Here is a 17703-nt window from a genome sequence, read left to right as displayed (position 1 = left end):
CCCATATTACCAGTCAGCCTGCTCAACTTTTAAAAGCTACTATTCACTTTAATAAACACTTATTTGATCATTTTTTTATTATGTTGGAATGAGCTCCATTAAAATGTTCTGTTATTATTATAATATAATGTTATAATGTTGATAATAATGTTAAATATATTCACATACACACATGGACTATTTAAAGGTGAAACAGTACAAAGAGTTACAATCTCTCTGCATCTCATTTTGAGTATTGAGTGACGATACTCCTATACTTATGTACGGAGCCCCTAAAGTGACATGTGCAGGAAATTTTTTTTGGAAAGTATCTCGTGCGCACGAGATACTTTCTCGTGCGCACGAGATACTTTCTCGTGAGCACGAGATACTTTCTCGTGAGCACCAGATACTTTCTCGTGAGCACCAGATACTTTCTCGTGCGCACCAGATACTTTCACGTGCGCACGAGAAAGTATCTGGTGCTCACGAGAAAGTATCTGGTGCTCACGAGAAAGTATCAGCCAATCATAGTGTAGATTCCAGGGTATGTGGTTGTGAAGCGATCCCTTTAGCCATGCCCGAGACCATAGCACACCGAGACCAGAACGCACCGAGACCAGAGCGCACAGAGACCAGAGCGCACAGAGACCAGAGCGCACCGAGACCAGAACGCACAGAGACCAGAACGCACCGAGACCAGAGCGCACCGAGACCAAGACTAGTCGATATCATCCCGCATTTAGGCAGTTATTTAATGAGGACTATGTTTGATCCTTTGTTACAATGGGTAGCCTATCTGCAAACGTTTTATCCTCACCCTGTTACTGTATTATTGATCAGTCTGACGTTCGTTTACCTGCATATGAAAAGTGCTTTAATTCCTTTAACCCATTATGTTAACACCATGATGATGTTTTATGCTTGGTCCAGATTTGCTGAAGTCCGTTTTACACTGCTGGTATATCAAAGCTAATAGAACACTGATTAGGAAATTGCTCAATGTATTTGTAAAGCACTGGAGTGCGCAGGTGTCTTCTTGCTGTGGAGAATAAGCAAAGCTTGAGTCAGTCTCTACTCTTTAGACTTTGACATATTTATTGAGGCCGTACAGGAGGTTTCATCATTAATATCCTGGCATAAAACATAATCTCCTGCTCTCCTCTTCATTAACATAACAGGGCGCAAATACTGTGTGATGACGTCACATCTGCACGCACAGTGTAACCTTTGACAGAACAGTACAATACAAAGAGCAAGGGCGCCATCTAGTGACCACATTTAACAGTATTATTACCACAGATAATATCTGATCAATAAAAATAAGTTCACTTTGATTTGCCAAAGACTACCAAAGACTACCAAAGCTCCCAAAGCTAAATCAGTTCTTCAGTATAATGTTCAAATTAAAGGAATTAAAGCACTTTTCATATGCAGGTAAACGAACGTCAGACTGATCAATAATACAGTAACAGGGTGAGGATAAAACGTTTGCAGATATGCTACCCATTGTAACAAAGGATCAAACATAGTCCTCATTAAATAACTGCCTAAATGCGGGATGATATCGACTAGTCTTGGTCTCGGTGCGCTCTGGTCTCTGTGCGCTCTGGTCTCGGTGCGCTCTGGTCTCGGTGCGCTCTGGTCTCGGTGCGCTCTGGTCTCGGGCATGGCTAAAGGGATCGCTTCACAACCACATACCCTGGAATCTACACTATGATTGGCTGCATAGGAGTGAGACATCTGATTGGTTACAGACATTGCCCTGCAGTCTCAAAAATTCCATTCACAAATGCAGTGAGGTTCACAAATTACAAACAGTTCGTAAATGCAGACTGAACAGTCCGTATATAAATGTAACAAGATACAAGGCAGCCCAAGGTTGAAATAAAGCTCAACTAACTGCTGTACTGTCATTTTTAGATCCAAACTGGTTGATCTCCAGTGCTAACTTGGTATCTCGTGCGCACGTGAAACTTTCTCGTGCGCACGAGAAAGTATCTGGTGCTCACGAGAAAGTATCTGGTGCTCACGAGAAAGTATCTGGTGCTCACGAGAAAGTATCTCGTGCGCACGAGAAAGTATCTGGTGCTCACGAGAAAGTATCTCGTGCGCACGAGAAAGTATCTCGTGCGCACGAGAAAGTATCTCGTGCGCACGAGATACTTTCCAAAAAAAAAATTCTGCACATGTCACTTTAGGGGCTCTGTACTTATGAGATAGAGGTATGAAACTGTAAAGGCTGATTTATACTTCTGCGTCTCCCCTACGCAGCAGGGGCTGATGCGGACATGAGCCCCACATACTTGTGCGTCGGTGTGTCTGTGTCGCGCAGCAATTCTCCGCCGAAACGCATGAGGGCAGTGCGGTCTCTCTGATAGCCGGCCGCCTGCTTCCAGTCCCGCTACGATCTCTGTTTACTTTTCCACAGAGTTTCAGAGCGTGTTCTGTTAATCTACAGCTGATACATGTTGCTGTTTATCATACAGACATGATCACATGAAGAATAGAGAGGAGGAGATGAAATACACGGCCGATGTGCGGCCGAAATCCGGGATCCCGGAAGTGTTGTAAATGCGGGAAAGGCAAAGCCGCCGAGCGGACCAATCACAGAGCTTGGGGTCCGCGTCGGCTCTACGAGGAGTTACATTTTTGAGGAGGTGCACGTCAGCTACGTGCGTAGGCCACGGCGTAGGTACGAGAGCTACGCGGACCCCCGGCGTAGGGTACGCCGTTGATTCAACGCAGAAGTATAAATCAGCCTTAACAGTCCCTGTTGTTGAAACCAAGCTAAAATCACCCAGTGTAACTTTAATGTCTAAATTTTGAATGTAGAGGCTTGTTTTGTTCTCTAAGGTTGATAAAAGATTAAACTCTAATTCAATGTTATTTTCTATTACTTGTATTTCTTTTATGAGGTTTTGTGTTTAACCCTTTTGTGTGCTTCTTTTTTGTTCTGAGTTTAATGAGACAAAACGTAATGTCTTTCATTTTGAATAGTTGTGTATTTTAATGTTAAAAGCAATAAAGAGTAATTTAATGGGGACATAATTAAAAAAATACTTGCACCAAGCTTCCAGTAAAGGAATTGACTGCCCTCAGAAGGCCTTTGTTGATATATTAGGGTTTAATTAAAATTGGGCTGTGAGAGTTATCACCAAGAAAACATGTGCTGGACCAAAGGAAGCGGCTAACAAGAGCAGATACGAAGTTTGACAATTGCACCACCTTCTCTGTATTTGCATTCTTGGCCATGAACATACAGTAAGGCTTGTGTTTGGGACTTAATACGAAAGAGGAAAACAGAGAAGAGAGACAAAGTCAGAGTAGATGAGGTTTTCTATAGGATTCCTGGAGGCGCAATATGATTAAATGTTACATCAGATAAAGGATATGCAAATAAAATATTCAAAGTCACTTCCTGCCAACAGCAGTGAAAGGATTTGTTAAGGACTTGCATTCCTTATCTGAGTCCATTAGAGATTTCAAAATCCCAATGTACAGCTTTAAGCTTGACTGATATCTGCTGGCTGATAGAACTGTGTTTAAGGATGCTCAGGAACGATTAACTTCTCAGTCATTTAAATTAAGCTTTAAATTTAAAAAACAGTCTAAATGGAGCACAATTTATTCAACATGGCTTCATAGAGTTTGGGGGTCAACACTTACAAATGTAGCTCTAGCGAAAGTTCAGACAGGAAGACTATAAAAGCAATCACAGCAGTTGTTTAACTCTCCTCTTCCTCCTTCAATAGCTCACCCGCTCCAACTGCATGCTCCGGAGCTGTCATTGGTTAATCAGCGGCGCCCGTCATCCAATAGCTCAGTGGCACGCCCTTATCATCAGCCTATCAACTCTCTGCTGTCTTTTTAAATGTGTCTCTCTCTCCTGCTAGTTCCTTCTTGCATTGATGGTGCGCACCCCTCCACCTCCACATCTCCACCTGGTCTCTTCAAGTCTTCAATTCATAGAATTCATCAACCACCACCACCAGTGTCTGGACTCTAGGGGGATTTCTTCTGCTGCCAAATTCACACATCCTACGCTCACAAAATTTTCCCCATAGAGTCCTTATGCCAAAGATTTCTGTCAAGTTTCATTATTCATTAAGTTGTAATAAATAACCTTTAATCTTCAAACTGTGTCTCTCCTGATTGAAATGGTTAGCAGAATGTGGCTCAAGTTAGCAAAGCTAGCACCATCAGTCTTTGGTCCTCCCTGCAGGTTAACGTCCACTTGACATGGCCTACATAGAACTGCATTTCCTTTTTCTAGGTTCAAACTTCGCTAGGTTACGAGATGCCATCTGTCATCTGTGCTTATTTACACCTGGGTAGTACAGCATTACGGCTGGTCTTAGACACAACATATGACCTTTGACACTACAGTCCTACCAAAATAATACATTAACAACTTTTTTAACTGACCAGTAATGCTGGTGGTGGCTAGTGACAACATTTTTATGTTTCCTATGTTTCAAATTGAAATCCTTATTTTACATTCTGCAAAATGCATGAAGTACAATGGTGACTAATCTTAAATCACTCCCACTACTCTCATTTATGTTACACATTATAAAGCATCCTATCCATACATCCTGCAAACAGATTAATTTAAGTAAGCGCAAAGTAGTTTTATGAAGTTGCATCTAAATTTCGCCCATTTCCAAAACCTGATCTGTTTGCCAGATGTACCAGTGGTTGCAAAAATGAGCTCAAATGCTAGTTCCAGGGGGCGTTGGTGGCCTAGCGGTCTAAGCGCCCCACACACAGAGGCTACAGTCCTCGCCACAGGGGTCGCCAGTTCGATTCCTGGCCGGTTGACCATTTCCTGCATGTCTTCCCCCACTCTCTACTCCCCACATTTCCTGTCTCTCTTCAGCTGTCCTGTCAAATAAAGGCAAAAAGGCCAAAAATATATCTTTAAAAAAAAAATGCTAGTTCCACCTAGCTGCTGTAATGTGATGTGAGTATGTGTGACAGTATACTGAGTAAATTGTTTTTGTTCATTTAAAACTCATTAAAGTATAAGAAACAAATTATATTTTCATTTATTTCACCATCTAATAGTTTACCAACATTTTAATTTGCTACATTCCCTCCAGACCACTCCTCTGACTCTTACTCTTCCTAGTTTCACCAGGTGTAATTCTCCCTCTTCTCTTTCCCTCCTCCCTATCTCCTGACACCTCCACCACTCCTCCCTCATTCTTCACCCCCCCCTTACCTCCCTTTATCAGTGCTGGGCCATATTAAAACTCCAAACCAGGGTCTCATCCATCCTACTCCAGGGCACAATAGGCCCGAACACAGGAAAACAATAATGAGCAGATAAGCGGAAGAAATTAACTGATTATAAATGGGGAGGGCTAATCATCATGGTGCTCACCTATCTAAATTACCAGTTAATAAGAGATAGAGGGAGAGGGAGAATGAAAGAGTAAGAGACAGAGAAGACCAGATATGATTTTGTAATGAGCATGTGCTTCCTGTGATGGTGCCGTGGGAGGGGAGGGGGGGGGAGTCAGAGGTCTAGAAGGAAATTGGCAATTTACAGGTTTGTGGTGCACTGCAGCGAAACATGCTGCCCCTCAGGGTGGACCGGTGAATTAATGGACCGTTACACGTGCTAACACAAAAAGTACGGTGAGGGAGTGACACGCTGAGAGTGAAGTCACAAAGGTTAGACAACACCTCGGTTCATTAATGCATCTGAGAAACCCTGGATATGGAAATCTGCTCTGCTGTGTCAAGATTCATCAACAAAACACTTTAATTTGTGATTTAAATCACCTTCTCTTAAAGTCTAATGTATTCTAATGGTTTCAATAAAACAGGCTGAACACCTCACAGATGCTTTGAAGAGCTGAGGTCAAAGGTTAACAGTTTAAAAGTAGATGTACGCTCCTGATGTAAATCTGAGACACAAAAAAGAAGAAGAAGAAGGCTTACATAAGATTTTTAAGTGATTATGATGCAAAAATATGAGGCTTTTCATGCAGAAACACTGCTTCACTTCAGCTTCTGGTTAACATATCATGTTCCATTAACACATCTGTTTGAGGGTGTTTGTAATTCACTCACAGGTGAAGGATGCACACACTCATTTCCCCTCCACAGCTAATCAACAGTCAGCTCTTAACACCCACAAAATGTCCCACATAGGTGTAAATAAAGTCAAAATTACATGAAACACAATTTGGAATTTCCATCAAAACTTTTGTTTTTTCCTAAAAAATGTTTTCAGCATTTGAAAATAAAAGAGAGAGACAGGAAGTCACACGTACCTCATACGAGACATGAGGTCCTTGTACGTCGGCTGGATGGTGAGGTCCTCTTGTACACACACGTCTCTGTGAGAAGGAATACACAATCATGTCTTTAAATAAAACTTGCACAATTTGTGAAGTGAGATTATTTGGAGGAAAGCAGGATTAGTATCTCTGGGTGTGACTGTCAGAGATGTAGCCGGAATTGAACAAGGTGCATTGGACAAAATTAATCATCTTTATTTAAACTTGAAAATCATAAAGAGCAAAGCCCTCATTTGCAATGACGTCGTGCACATAAAAGAAACATTACAATGCATGACAAGCAAATAAAACATAAAACCTTAAAAGAATGATGATCAATTAAAAACAGACAACAATTAAAAAGTAAAGTTAACACAGAGTCAGTTAAAACAGGTTCAATCAGAAGGGAAAAGGGTTAAAACTAATGATTTAAAATTACTAAAAGAAACCAGTGCATTCATTTTTAAAGTGCAGATGGTGCAAAAAAGACAATAGCAGATCTTCCCAGCTCTGGAATTAACTCTAGGAACCTGGAGAGTAAAAGCTCTACAGTTTGATATCATCTCATACTCAAACAACATTTCATTCAAAGAAAATTAGGATTCTCAAAGCTTTCTGCAAATCTGTACAAGAAAATCTTTGCACAGTTGTACATTTCCACCTGTCACAGATTGATCCAATTTTAACTAATGGTCTATTAAATGCTACTATAAAGAAGACTACAAACTTCTATGCATACATAAGAAACTTTGGGTTGGAACCCCAACACGGTCTCAGCAGATGTGTGTCTAACATGAGTCTGGTCCTGCTGGAGGTTTCTGCCTGTTAAAGGAAGTTTGTCCTTGCCACTGTAACTTGCTAAATGCTGCAAAGTGCTCTGCTCATGGGGAATTAAGATGAGATCAGACTGAGTCCTGTCTGTAAGATGGGACTGGATCTTATCCTGTCTTAATGTTGGGTCTTTGTTAATAATAGAACATAGAGTACGAGCTAGACTTGCTCTGTTTGGAAAGAGTCTTGAGATGACGTTTGTTGTGATTTGGCACTATAGGTGCAATGCGACCAAGAGTTCCGGGGTCTTTTAGCCCCCGGAACTACTTTACCCTGAACTTAAAGGTTCATGTGCCCTCATTGTTGTCTGCGTTTCGACCGCAAGCTGAAGTCCCGGGTAGATTGTGCAAATCAGGCCAATGACGTATGGAGAAATAAATTATATTAAATAATATTTTGAAATCTTAATAAATAACTAAACTAGTTTGCAATCCCAGGAACTCCCTCTGTGTTTCAACAACTGTATAAACTCCACAAACACCGCTACGTTCAGCCGAAAATTCCCAGGACCTTTGAAAAGTACTACCCCCAAAGCAGGGGCTTTTCAGGGGGAGATTAAGGACCCCTGAACTAAATTTAGACCCTGGTTCCTCTGGTCAAAACGCATATAGTTCAGGGGTAAAGTCCCTAGTTCTGCGGTTGAAAAAAAGTCTTATATAAATAAAGATTGATTGATTGATCTCTGTAAGTATTGTGACTCAAATCCTTGCACTGTCTGTAATTTTAGACTTAAGAGGAAACAAAAACATGTATCAGTATCTGACACCATTAAAAAAACTAATTTTTAACTCTCAAAATATGATTTCTAGAACTTTAAAAATATTTTCTTACATCAGAATCAAAACCAATTAGCTGTGTATATCCGGTTTAAGCATACATACTAACTTAGCATTTACAAACAATGCACAACAAACATGTATTTTGCCTATAAACTCCATTCTTATAGCAGCATATCACAGTAATATCACTGTATTGAGTTATCTGTTTCTGTATACCTGTTGTCCAATCTAATGATCACTTTCCTTTTCATTCACCACAGAGCAGAAACAAAGATTCTCCAGTAAATATGACGTCAGCTGTTCTGCTGCAAACTTGTTGCTCCCATGGTTCTGTTTGTATTGATCCTGAGTTAACACCACAAAACCTCAAACATAGCTTACGTAACCTTTGCTTCATGCTGTTTTTAGGGGTATGAACAATTTGACCAGGCTCCAAGTAATTACATAACAATAAACAGAAATACCAATGTGGGCAGTGTGTTTCTCCTGCAGATTAATCCATCAAACACCTTTGCAATCTGTTCATAGGGATGACTGTAATCATACATGTAATGTTGTACAGGGTTCAAAAGAAGAAGTTTTTTATTGTAAATTGTTTACAATATGTTTTGTGTATTCATTTAGCAAATCATATCTTTTTTTCTTTTATGTATAACACAATGTTAATACCTTATTTGAAGTATTCAGTGTTTGTAGACTGAAATAGCTTTTACTTTTGGTTGTATGATACAACAGGATGTGAAATAATACACCTTATTGTCCCCTTGGGAAATATGTCTTGGACTCAAGAGCTGCACATGCTCGACTGCCCCCACAATAGTACTGATGATTAAAAACACTAAAACAACAACAATCCACATGCTAACTGAGAAACACATACCAAAGGAAACCACCAACAACACTATTAAACAAGTGAAAACACACAAAGAAATGACATCAAACTAAATACAAACACTAATGAAGGCACTGTTAGAGCATCTCTGTTGCAGAGTTTTAAGGGTTAAGTTTTTACTGGTGTGGATTCAGAGGAAGGGTTACAATGTGCAGTACGCCAGCCACATAAGTCCTCAAGAAATGGAATATAAACTCACTTATACTCACTAACTTCAAGCCGTTCTTATGTTTTTGTGTGCATAACTTGCAGCTTGTTTACTGCACATCAAAGGTGCTTGGTCCTACAGGTTGGGGAGACGAGGTTTTCATTGGAGGAGCGGAGACCACGGGAGGGGTTGTGAGGGTGAAGCAGGTCAGTGAGACAGGAGGAGGCCAGGTGATGGAGGGCTTTGTAGGTCAGGAGGAGGAGTTTGAAGTGAATGCGTTGGGGGACAGGAAGCCAGTGGAGGTTTTCGAGGACAGGGGTGATGTGATCACGGGAACGGGAGTGTGTGAGTAGAAGAGCAGCTGAGTTTTGGATGTACTGGAGTTTATTGAGGGCTTTAGATGATGAACTGTATAGGATGCTGTTACAGTAGTCGATTCTGGAGGTGATGAATGAATGGATAATGGTTTCAGCTGCAGGGAAGGAGAGTAGTGGGCGGAGTCAGGCGATGTTTATCAGGTAAAAGAAGGCGGTTTTGGTGATGTGGGTGATATGTTTTTCAAAGGTGAGGTTGGTGTCAAAAAATTATACCGAGGGGGTGCAGGTTTGACCTGATGGCTAAATTGTGTGCCCCATGAAGCGGTTGGCCCGGCTTCGATTCCAGCCTGCGGCCCCTTTCCAGCATGTCACTCCCTCACTCTCTCCCTGCTTCCAGCACTATCCACTGTCCTCCCTACTCTAATAAAAGGTGCAAAAAGCCCCAAAAATATAACTTAAAAATGATACAGAGGTTTTGAATATGTGGTGATGGAATCAAACTGGTGTTATTAAAAGTGAGGGAGAAGTTTTGGGTGGTTTTGGTGAGGGATTCTGGGCCGATGATGATGATATCTGATTTGTCGCAGTTTAGTAGAAGAATTATTTTTTGCATCCAGGTTTTAATTTCAGTGAGGCAGTCGGTGAGTGTGGTGAGGGTGGCAGAGGTGATGGATTTGGTGGAGATGTAAATTTGGACATGGTCGGCATAGCTGTGGAAATGGAAACTGTGTTTGCGTATGATGTAAGAGAACCACTCAAACCTGCCATCACAGTTCATACATACATTAGACTGTTAAACACAAAACATGACAATTTGACAAGAGACAAGAACAAAGGAAGACGCACTGAAATTACCTGCCAGTCCACATTGTCAATCCAGTGCTGTTCCCTTCAGGTCAGTGTTGATGTCAATGACTAGCTTATGTTGCACCTTTGCAAAATATCGCAACTGACCCTTTAGGAGAACTAAATATTGCACCAGATCTGGTTTACCAGGATGGCATAATGCTGGCGTCCTTATGAGGACAGAGTAATTATCTGTTCATATTTGACTGAAGAAAACCCACATCATGCAGCGATAGCAAATACTGTAACATACCATACATTGCAAATCAAATGGACATAGTCTCATCGATGTCACCCATTGGTTTTGGATAAACGTTATGAAGACTAAGATGGAGGTCAATTGGAGTGATAGAAAAAAAGTCCCCCCATACATTAGTCATGAATAAAGAAATGGGGTTAAGAGATCAAACCATATTCTGTATCAGGCTGTAACATTTCCAATTCTGCAGGAAAAACAGCCAACAAGGGCTCTAAAGAGGATTTCTTTGACATTTGCAGCCAACCTCAGAGAACTGTGCTTTTTTATACTTTCACATCATCTTATCTTTGACCCTTCTATTATGTTGCGGGTCAATCTGACCCTTTTCAAAGTCTATTTTAGGCAATATATTCCTTCCAAACCAGCTAAATGCAGTATAAAAAATCTGGGCAGCATGTGACAGAAGAGGTGTCCTGTTAATTTATTAACATCACTTCATAAAAAAAAAAAAAAAATCAAACTGTAAAATAAAATAAACATAAATCTATGTCATGTAAAACTATTGTATTTATATTTAAGTCTTTCCAATGTACATTAAAAAAGTTGTAACATTATTTTAATGAAAAATGAGTGAGTTATCCTCATTGAACCATGATCTGTGAGAATTAAAGAACACCACTGGACCAAATCTGGATTTAAGTGGATAGAAATGGAGTTAATAATGAGATTTTAAAAAATGTTTATTGGGATTTTTTGAGGTTCTGACACTTTTGACTCATTCAATATGCCCCGAGTCAAGCTGACCCAGAAACATTATTGTTGTCCCTAAGAAACAAATATAACAGGAGGGTTAAACGCCTGAGGCTGCCACTCGTCACAAACACATGAAATCACAAACACGGATTAAACCGACCTGGTTTGAACTCCAGAGGGGGTCAACAGCAAGCAGCGTAGGCAGCTGTAGGCGGGGCCTCCACCCTCCCCTTCTGAGTCACTCTCTGGGAGGGGCTTAATGATCTTCACAAAGGATTGTGGGAAAATGCCCGTTTGGTTGTTCAGTGTGCCCTGAGAAGAATAAACGAAGGACAAAGGACAGAAAAGAGGAGGAGAGAAAACATAAATGAAGAGATCATGAGAATTACAGTAAGTGTGTAAACTCCCGGGTGATGGAGTGATTCGGGACTGATGAGATGATGAGGTGGTTAATGATTACAGGAAGAGAAACACATGAAAGCAGCATGGACGTGCATCTAGAGAGAAGTTATCCTGACTAATTAGCCTGTTCATAATATCCTGCTGATGTTACAGGCCTTCTTACTACACCCCTGGTGTCTGAGTGTGTGAGTGTGTGCAGCACGAGGCAACAGTTTTATGTAACACCATCCATGTGATCAGGCAACAGTAAAATCAATGATCATCTGGGGCTTGAATAAGAAGACTTTCTGATATGCACTGGGATGCTGCACACGTAGCCTGTTTGCTTGAATGTTCAATATTAAGCATTTAATGAACATGACGCAACTTAGTTTCAGCAATCACATTAAACGTTTTTTTTTTTTTTAAATTGCAATCAATTAATTTAAATATTTGCATGCATGAAGCCTGTGGTTCCTAAATTTGTTCTGCAGGGCTCCCTTTATGTTTGTCACATAAACATGCATCTATATGTGCTACAACACCCGACTAGACATGCTCTTTGACAAAAAATTCCTGTATCTGTAGGATAATTTTGAGGACTATTTTCAAGAATTGCGACATCAGTGTGTGACATGGCACTACGGTAAAACCCAGCAAGTCAAGGAAGCAATATTAATATCATCCCTCTCTCTCTTATTCTCCTCTATCCCTCTTTCCAAACCCAAGATCACATCAGATGTGATCTGATGGCCTGTAACAGATTCACGCACATCTGATGGGATCTGATGTGATCACATCAGATCGGTCCCAGCAGATGTGTGTCTAACATGAGTCTGGTCCTGCTGGAGGTTTCTGCCTGTTAAAGGAAGTTTGTCCTTGCCACTGTAACTTGCTAAATGCTGCAAAGTGCTCTGCTCATGGTGGATTAAGATGAGATCAGACTGAGTCCTGTCTGTAAGATGGGACTGGATCTTATCCTGTCTTGATGTTGGGTCTTTGTTAATAATAGAACATAGAGTACGGTCTAGACCTGCTCTGTTTGTAAAGAGTCTTGAGATAACATTTGTTGTGATTTGGTGCTTAATAAATAAAGATTGATTGATTGAATATAAAGTGACACTGCAACATGCAACCTCCAGTTTGTTTATGGGCTTGACTGGTGGAGGTCAAGCCAAAGGTAAGATATGACTTTCACAGTTTCCTGCCTTTGGAAGATGAAGAAAAAGAGGGGAGTGGTTGATGTGCACAAAAAACTGGTATTGATAGAGGTAAACTATACAACAGTACTATACAACGGACTACCTCAAAACTTGGACATTGCACATTTGCACATTCAATTGCACTATGACATAAGAACACAATCAGACCATGCACAATATTTATATTTGTATTTATATTTTTATATTTATTATTGCTTTCTTCCTTAAATTGTGTGTTCTAAATTGTGTGTTCTTTGTGGCTTTATACAGGACCTGAGAAATGAAATTTTGTTCCATATCATGCGACAGTTTGTGTTGGTATGACAATAAAAAACCTTGAATCCTTGAACAAACTTGGCAAAAGGAGAATCTAGAATCTGAAGGCTAGATATTTCTACCTTCATTTCCACACACTGAACCGTCTGTCATTTTCTGTTCCAGTCACTTTTCTTCAAATACCATTTTACCCCACACTCCTTCAACCTTTGGTGTCACTTCATGTGTCAGCCAGGTTTTTGTCTTCTAACCCATCATGCCCTCTCTCTGCTGTTTTAGTCTTTCTCTTTTTTTCCACAGTTAACTGGTTGACATCAAGTTAACCAGACTTCTCTCTGCAGTTATATATGGTTGGAGTAAAGCCTGGTTTATACTTCTACGTTGACCCTACCGAGCAGGGGCAAACGCGGGGGCGAGCTCTACATACTTGTGGGTTTTGATGTGTCCGTGTCACGCAGCAATACACTGCAAAAACACTTGAGAGCAGTGCGGTCTGTCTGATAGCTGGTCGCCTGCTTCAGGCCCCGCTATGATCTCTGTTTACTTTTCCACAGCGCTTCAGAGCGTGTTATGTTAATTTACAGCTGATACATGTTGCTGTTTATCATACAGACATGATTACAGGGAAGAACAGAGAGGAGACGTCAGAGGAGATGAAATGCACGGACAATGTTCAGCGACTCTGGAAGTGCTGTAAATGCAGAAAATACAAGCCAATAAGCTGACCAATCACAGCGCTTATGGTTGGCATGAATTTGATATGTAGTTACATTTTTGAAGATGTGCATATTGGCAACATGCGTAGGCCTCTGCGTAGGTATGCAGACCTAAACGCTTAGGCTACGGCATCGATTCGACATAGAACTATAAACCAGGCTTAAGTCCTCCAGAGTCTGTGGTCACAGCTGGGTCCCTTGAAGTGTCTGTCTGCTTTTCAGATGTAGCAGACGTGAGGATGTCAAGTAATGTACAATAATAACTATGCACTGTGACTTTAAATAGCCAAAAACTTATATTTTTTGTCTTCAAAGAGACATGACAAATCAGCATCTCTGACTACTTTCACACTGTAGCCTTTGGGTTCAAGTCGGGTTTATTGCTTGGATCCAATATTTTTGTTTGGCTGTTCACGCTAGTTTTTTAATTTGGCCTGTATCAGATTCATGCTTGAAGTGTCACACGCGTCAGATCATGGTGTTCACAGAAATAAACACGGATGAATTAAAAACCACTGAAGTACGTGTGTTTAACGGTTTCATGTTGAAGTTGATGTGCAGTTGAGGCGGAGGAGGAGGAAGAGGAGGAAGAGAGCCAACATTTTAATGATGGTTTGTAAATGCGAGTGACTCCTGCTCATCTGCCAGCAGGGAACTGTGACAAGTGTCATTAGGGTTGTATGTATTTCAACAGCTGTTCAGACTGAGGTCACAATGCAATCAATCCATACTCTATGTTTTATTATTAACAAAGACCCGACATCAAGACAGGAGAAGATCCAGTCCCATCTAACAGACAGGACTCAGTCTGATCTCATCTTAATCCACTATGAGCAGAGCACTTTGCAGCATTTAGCAAGTTACAGTGGCAAGGACAAACTTCCTTTAACAGGCAGAAACCTCCAGCAGAACCAGACTCATGTTAGACAGACATCTGCTGGGTTGGAAAAAGGGATAGAGGAAGATGTGGTCTGATCTTGTAGGGCTTTAAATGAAGAAGGCTATCACTGATTTGACAAAGAAAAGATTCCATGTGACTTGCGCTGTTCAAATTAAAGCCTGATATATACTTCTGCGTCGAATCGACGGCGTAGCCTACGCCGGAGGTCCGCATTGCTCCCATACCTACGCATAGGCCAACGCCAAGCGTCAACCTCCGATCTAAAAATATCCAATGCGGAAGTGTTAAAAACTGCAGTTTAACCTGACCCCCCGACATATAGTAGATGGACTGAGAAGGTATTGGAAATCTATCACATGGAATGAATAACATACTCCCTAAGACTACAGAAAGAAACATTCATGAAAAGATGGAACTCTGCCATTTCAGTACTGCTTCTAAGCTGAAGCTACTACATACATGTGTAAACGCATGCATGCTCACGCACACACACACCCGTGAGCACACGCACACTCACACACTCACACACACGCACAAATCAACTCCCCGACTCTTACCTCCTTTATTATTTATCTGCTTTTATCTTCCTCTTTTTTTTTTTTGTATGTATATTTAAATTTTTACCTTATGATAGAGTTAAGTTATATCTATCTTGCTGGGTTATTTTTTATTTTATTGTTGTGCTTATCCTTGTAATCATATAGATACAGCTATAAACAAAAAAGGAAAAATGAACAATTGTGAATACTATTGTGTAAATTGTTGAATTTGAAATAAAAACTAAGTTAAAAAAAAAGAAAAAAAAATGCAGTTCATCGAGGATCCGCTTGAGGCTGGCTCCGGAAGTACAGTAAACCACATACACACCAATTCAAAAAAGCCGATCTTTACAGCAGAAATAAACATGTTTACAGCCTGGTTCAAAAAACAAGTGTAGTCTGGATTTCTCATTTCTCGATCGGCGCACACTGTAGGGGGGGGGGGTGAATTTTTTCATAACGCTGAAATTTAAAAGATATTGAGATTACGAGTCTTCCAATGAGAGGCACAGCTGACTTGATTGACAGGTGGGAACACTGTAGCTGTTGGCTAGGAGGCTTAAAGCCCGCCTCTTTACCTCACACTCGCTCGACAGCAGCAATATGGCTCCCGCCGACGATTGGCCTCAAAACAACGCTTCAGAAACAGATGGGTGACGTCACGGATACTGTGTCCATTATTTATACAGTCTATGGCGGGAACACATATGTCATGTAGCAATGGGGGTCAGGCATCAGGATCTCTGAGGAGGAGCTGGGAAACATTGCTGGGGAGGAATTCTGGACTAACTTGCTCGGCCTGCTGCCACCGGGAGATGGTTCCAGTTGAGCCCAAAGTGGATGGCTTGCAGTCTTACTAAGGTGACAAGACTCCAAAAAAATCACCAGACTAGTCTATGGCCTACGCACATAGCTGACGCGCATCTCCTCCAAAAAAAAGCTACGCTTCGAAATCGATGTGGACCGCATTGGTCTGCGTGATTGGCTTGCATGGCGGCATTGTATTTCCCACATTTACAGCACTTCCGGGATCCCCACTCATCGGCCGCACATCGGCCGTGTATTTCATCTCCTCCTCTCTATTCTTCATGTAATCATGTCTGTATGATAAACAGCAACATGTATCAGCTGTAGATTAACATAACACGCGCTGAATCGCTGTGGAAAAGTAAACAGAGATCGTAGTAGGTGACTGGACTATCAGAGAGACCACACTGCCCTCAAGCGTTTCAGCAGATAATTTCTGCGCGACACGGACACATCGACGCAGAAGTATGAAGTGCTCATGTCCGCATCAGCCCCTGCTCCATAGGGTCGATGCAGAAGTATAAATCAGCCTTAAGTCATTTCTGCTTGCAGTGTGAATGGAGTCTATGTGAAGCTGCAGCAAAAAAGATTAGTTTTCAATTTCTACAGCTCAGTAAGATTCTATCCACTCACAAATAATCATTCCAGTGAGCGGCTGAGGAGTTTAAAATGACACCTTTAAGTCTTTCCAATCTGTCTTCCCTCACAAGAGGCGCTCTTCAACGAGATAGGATTTCTCATTGTCTCTGCGAACCCCCCAAAACTCTTCAGGTTTCTCTCCTCTGGTGTGTTTAAAACATTCACCTTGATGCACCAGTCTGCCAGTTGGATTTGTCACGTTTTCCACCCACAGCCGCTCTGTCCACTGACTAAATCAAAGGCACTCAGTCAACTTTTCACAAGTTGTAAGTGTTGCATTAACCTCACCCTCCCCTTAAAAACAAAACACTTTGTATCAGGATGGAAGCAAAGCTGCCAAAAGGATTAACAAGATGGTGTTGTGCTGTGTGCTATTAGATAAGCAGATTACCAGCATTTTTCTGTTACGATTTTTAGATCCCTCTAGAAAGCCAGCGGCAGAATAAGTGCATCGTCCTCCTCCTCATTGTTGATTCTCACTCTCTCTCTCCCACCACATCAGCTTCCACCTCCTCCCTTTCTCTCTCTCTCTCTCTCCCACTCACCCACTCCGAGCTTCTCTCTCACACTCCATCTCAGCACCTTACACATTTTTACACAACATGTTTCCTGACCTTTCTGTAAGTACTCTGTGACAAAGCAGAATTTCTATGACAACTATTTGGCAGCAGCAATGTTCCAGCGTAGCCTTTTTGTGTTGAGCAGCTAATTAAAATGTCCCACATCCAGCTTTTTGCAGTGTGTAACCAGGACATCTTGTTCATTAGGTGATTGTTCCTCTGAAGGGAAACCAGAGCAGGGCACCACCAATCACATCACTGGAGATACTTTTCTGTAGCTGCAGCCACGCAGGGATGACAAGAGTCTGAATCTGTTTTTAAGTGTTAGTGTTATGTAATTAACTTTTGACTGTTGCAGCTTTTAAAGGGACTATTTTCTGCATTGATTTCTCAGAATAGAACAAAATACAAGTGGACCCTTTATGCCTCAAGCATGTGGACACCAAAATTAAGTCTTTTAATGTCTTAGTATTCCTTTCATTGGAGAGTAATGAAAACATCTAAAAACTCCTGCTCTCTTTTAAAGTCACTTTGCAAGATTCTGGGACCTGGTTGCAGAGACAAATTCCCATTAAACCACAAGAGCATTTGAGGCGTTGGGCACTGGCTGATGTGGAATTATCACCAGTAAGGTTTGTTTGCAAG

The 17703-nt window shown here is 41.2% G+C and overlaps 1 protein-coding gene across 1 annotated transcript in view; it reads right to left on the bottom strand.

Moving 5' to 3' along the window:
* Window positions 1–17703, bottom strand: part of ncf4 (neutrophil cytosolic factor 4) — a 57444-nt gene that overhangs the window by 1755 nt on the left and 37986 nt on the right. The window contains exons 8-9 of the mRNA XM_034687641.1: window positions 11198–11349; window positions 6267–6332 (exon numbers count right to left, since the gene is read on the bottom strand). Coding sequence (XP_034543532.1) covers window positions 6267–6332; window positions 11198–11349 — 218 coding nt within the window. The remainder of the gene's footprint in view (window positions 1–6266; window positions 6333–11197; window positions 11350–17703) is intronic.

Source organism: Notolabrus celidotus, chromosome 7, assembly GCF_009762535.1.
Source record: "Notolabrus celidotus isolate fNotCel1 chromosome 7, fNotCel1.pri, whole genome shotgun sequence".
NCBI lineage: Eukaryota > Metazoa > Chordata > Actinopteri > Labriformes > Labridae > Notolabrus > Notolabrus celidotus.
This window is presented reverse-complemented; position numbering and strand designations above follow the sequence as displayed.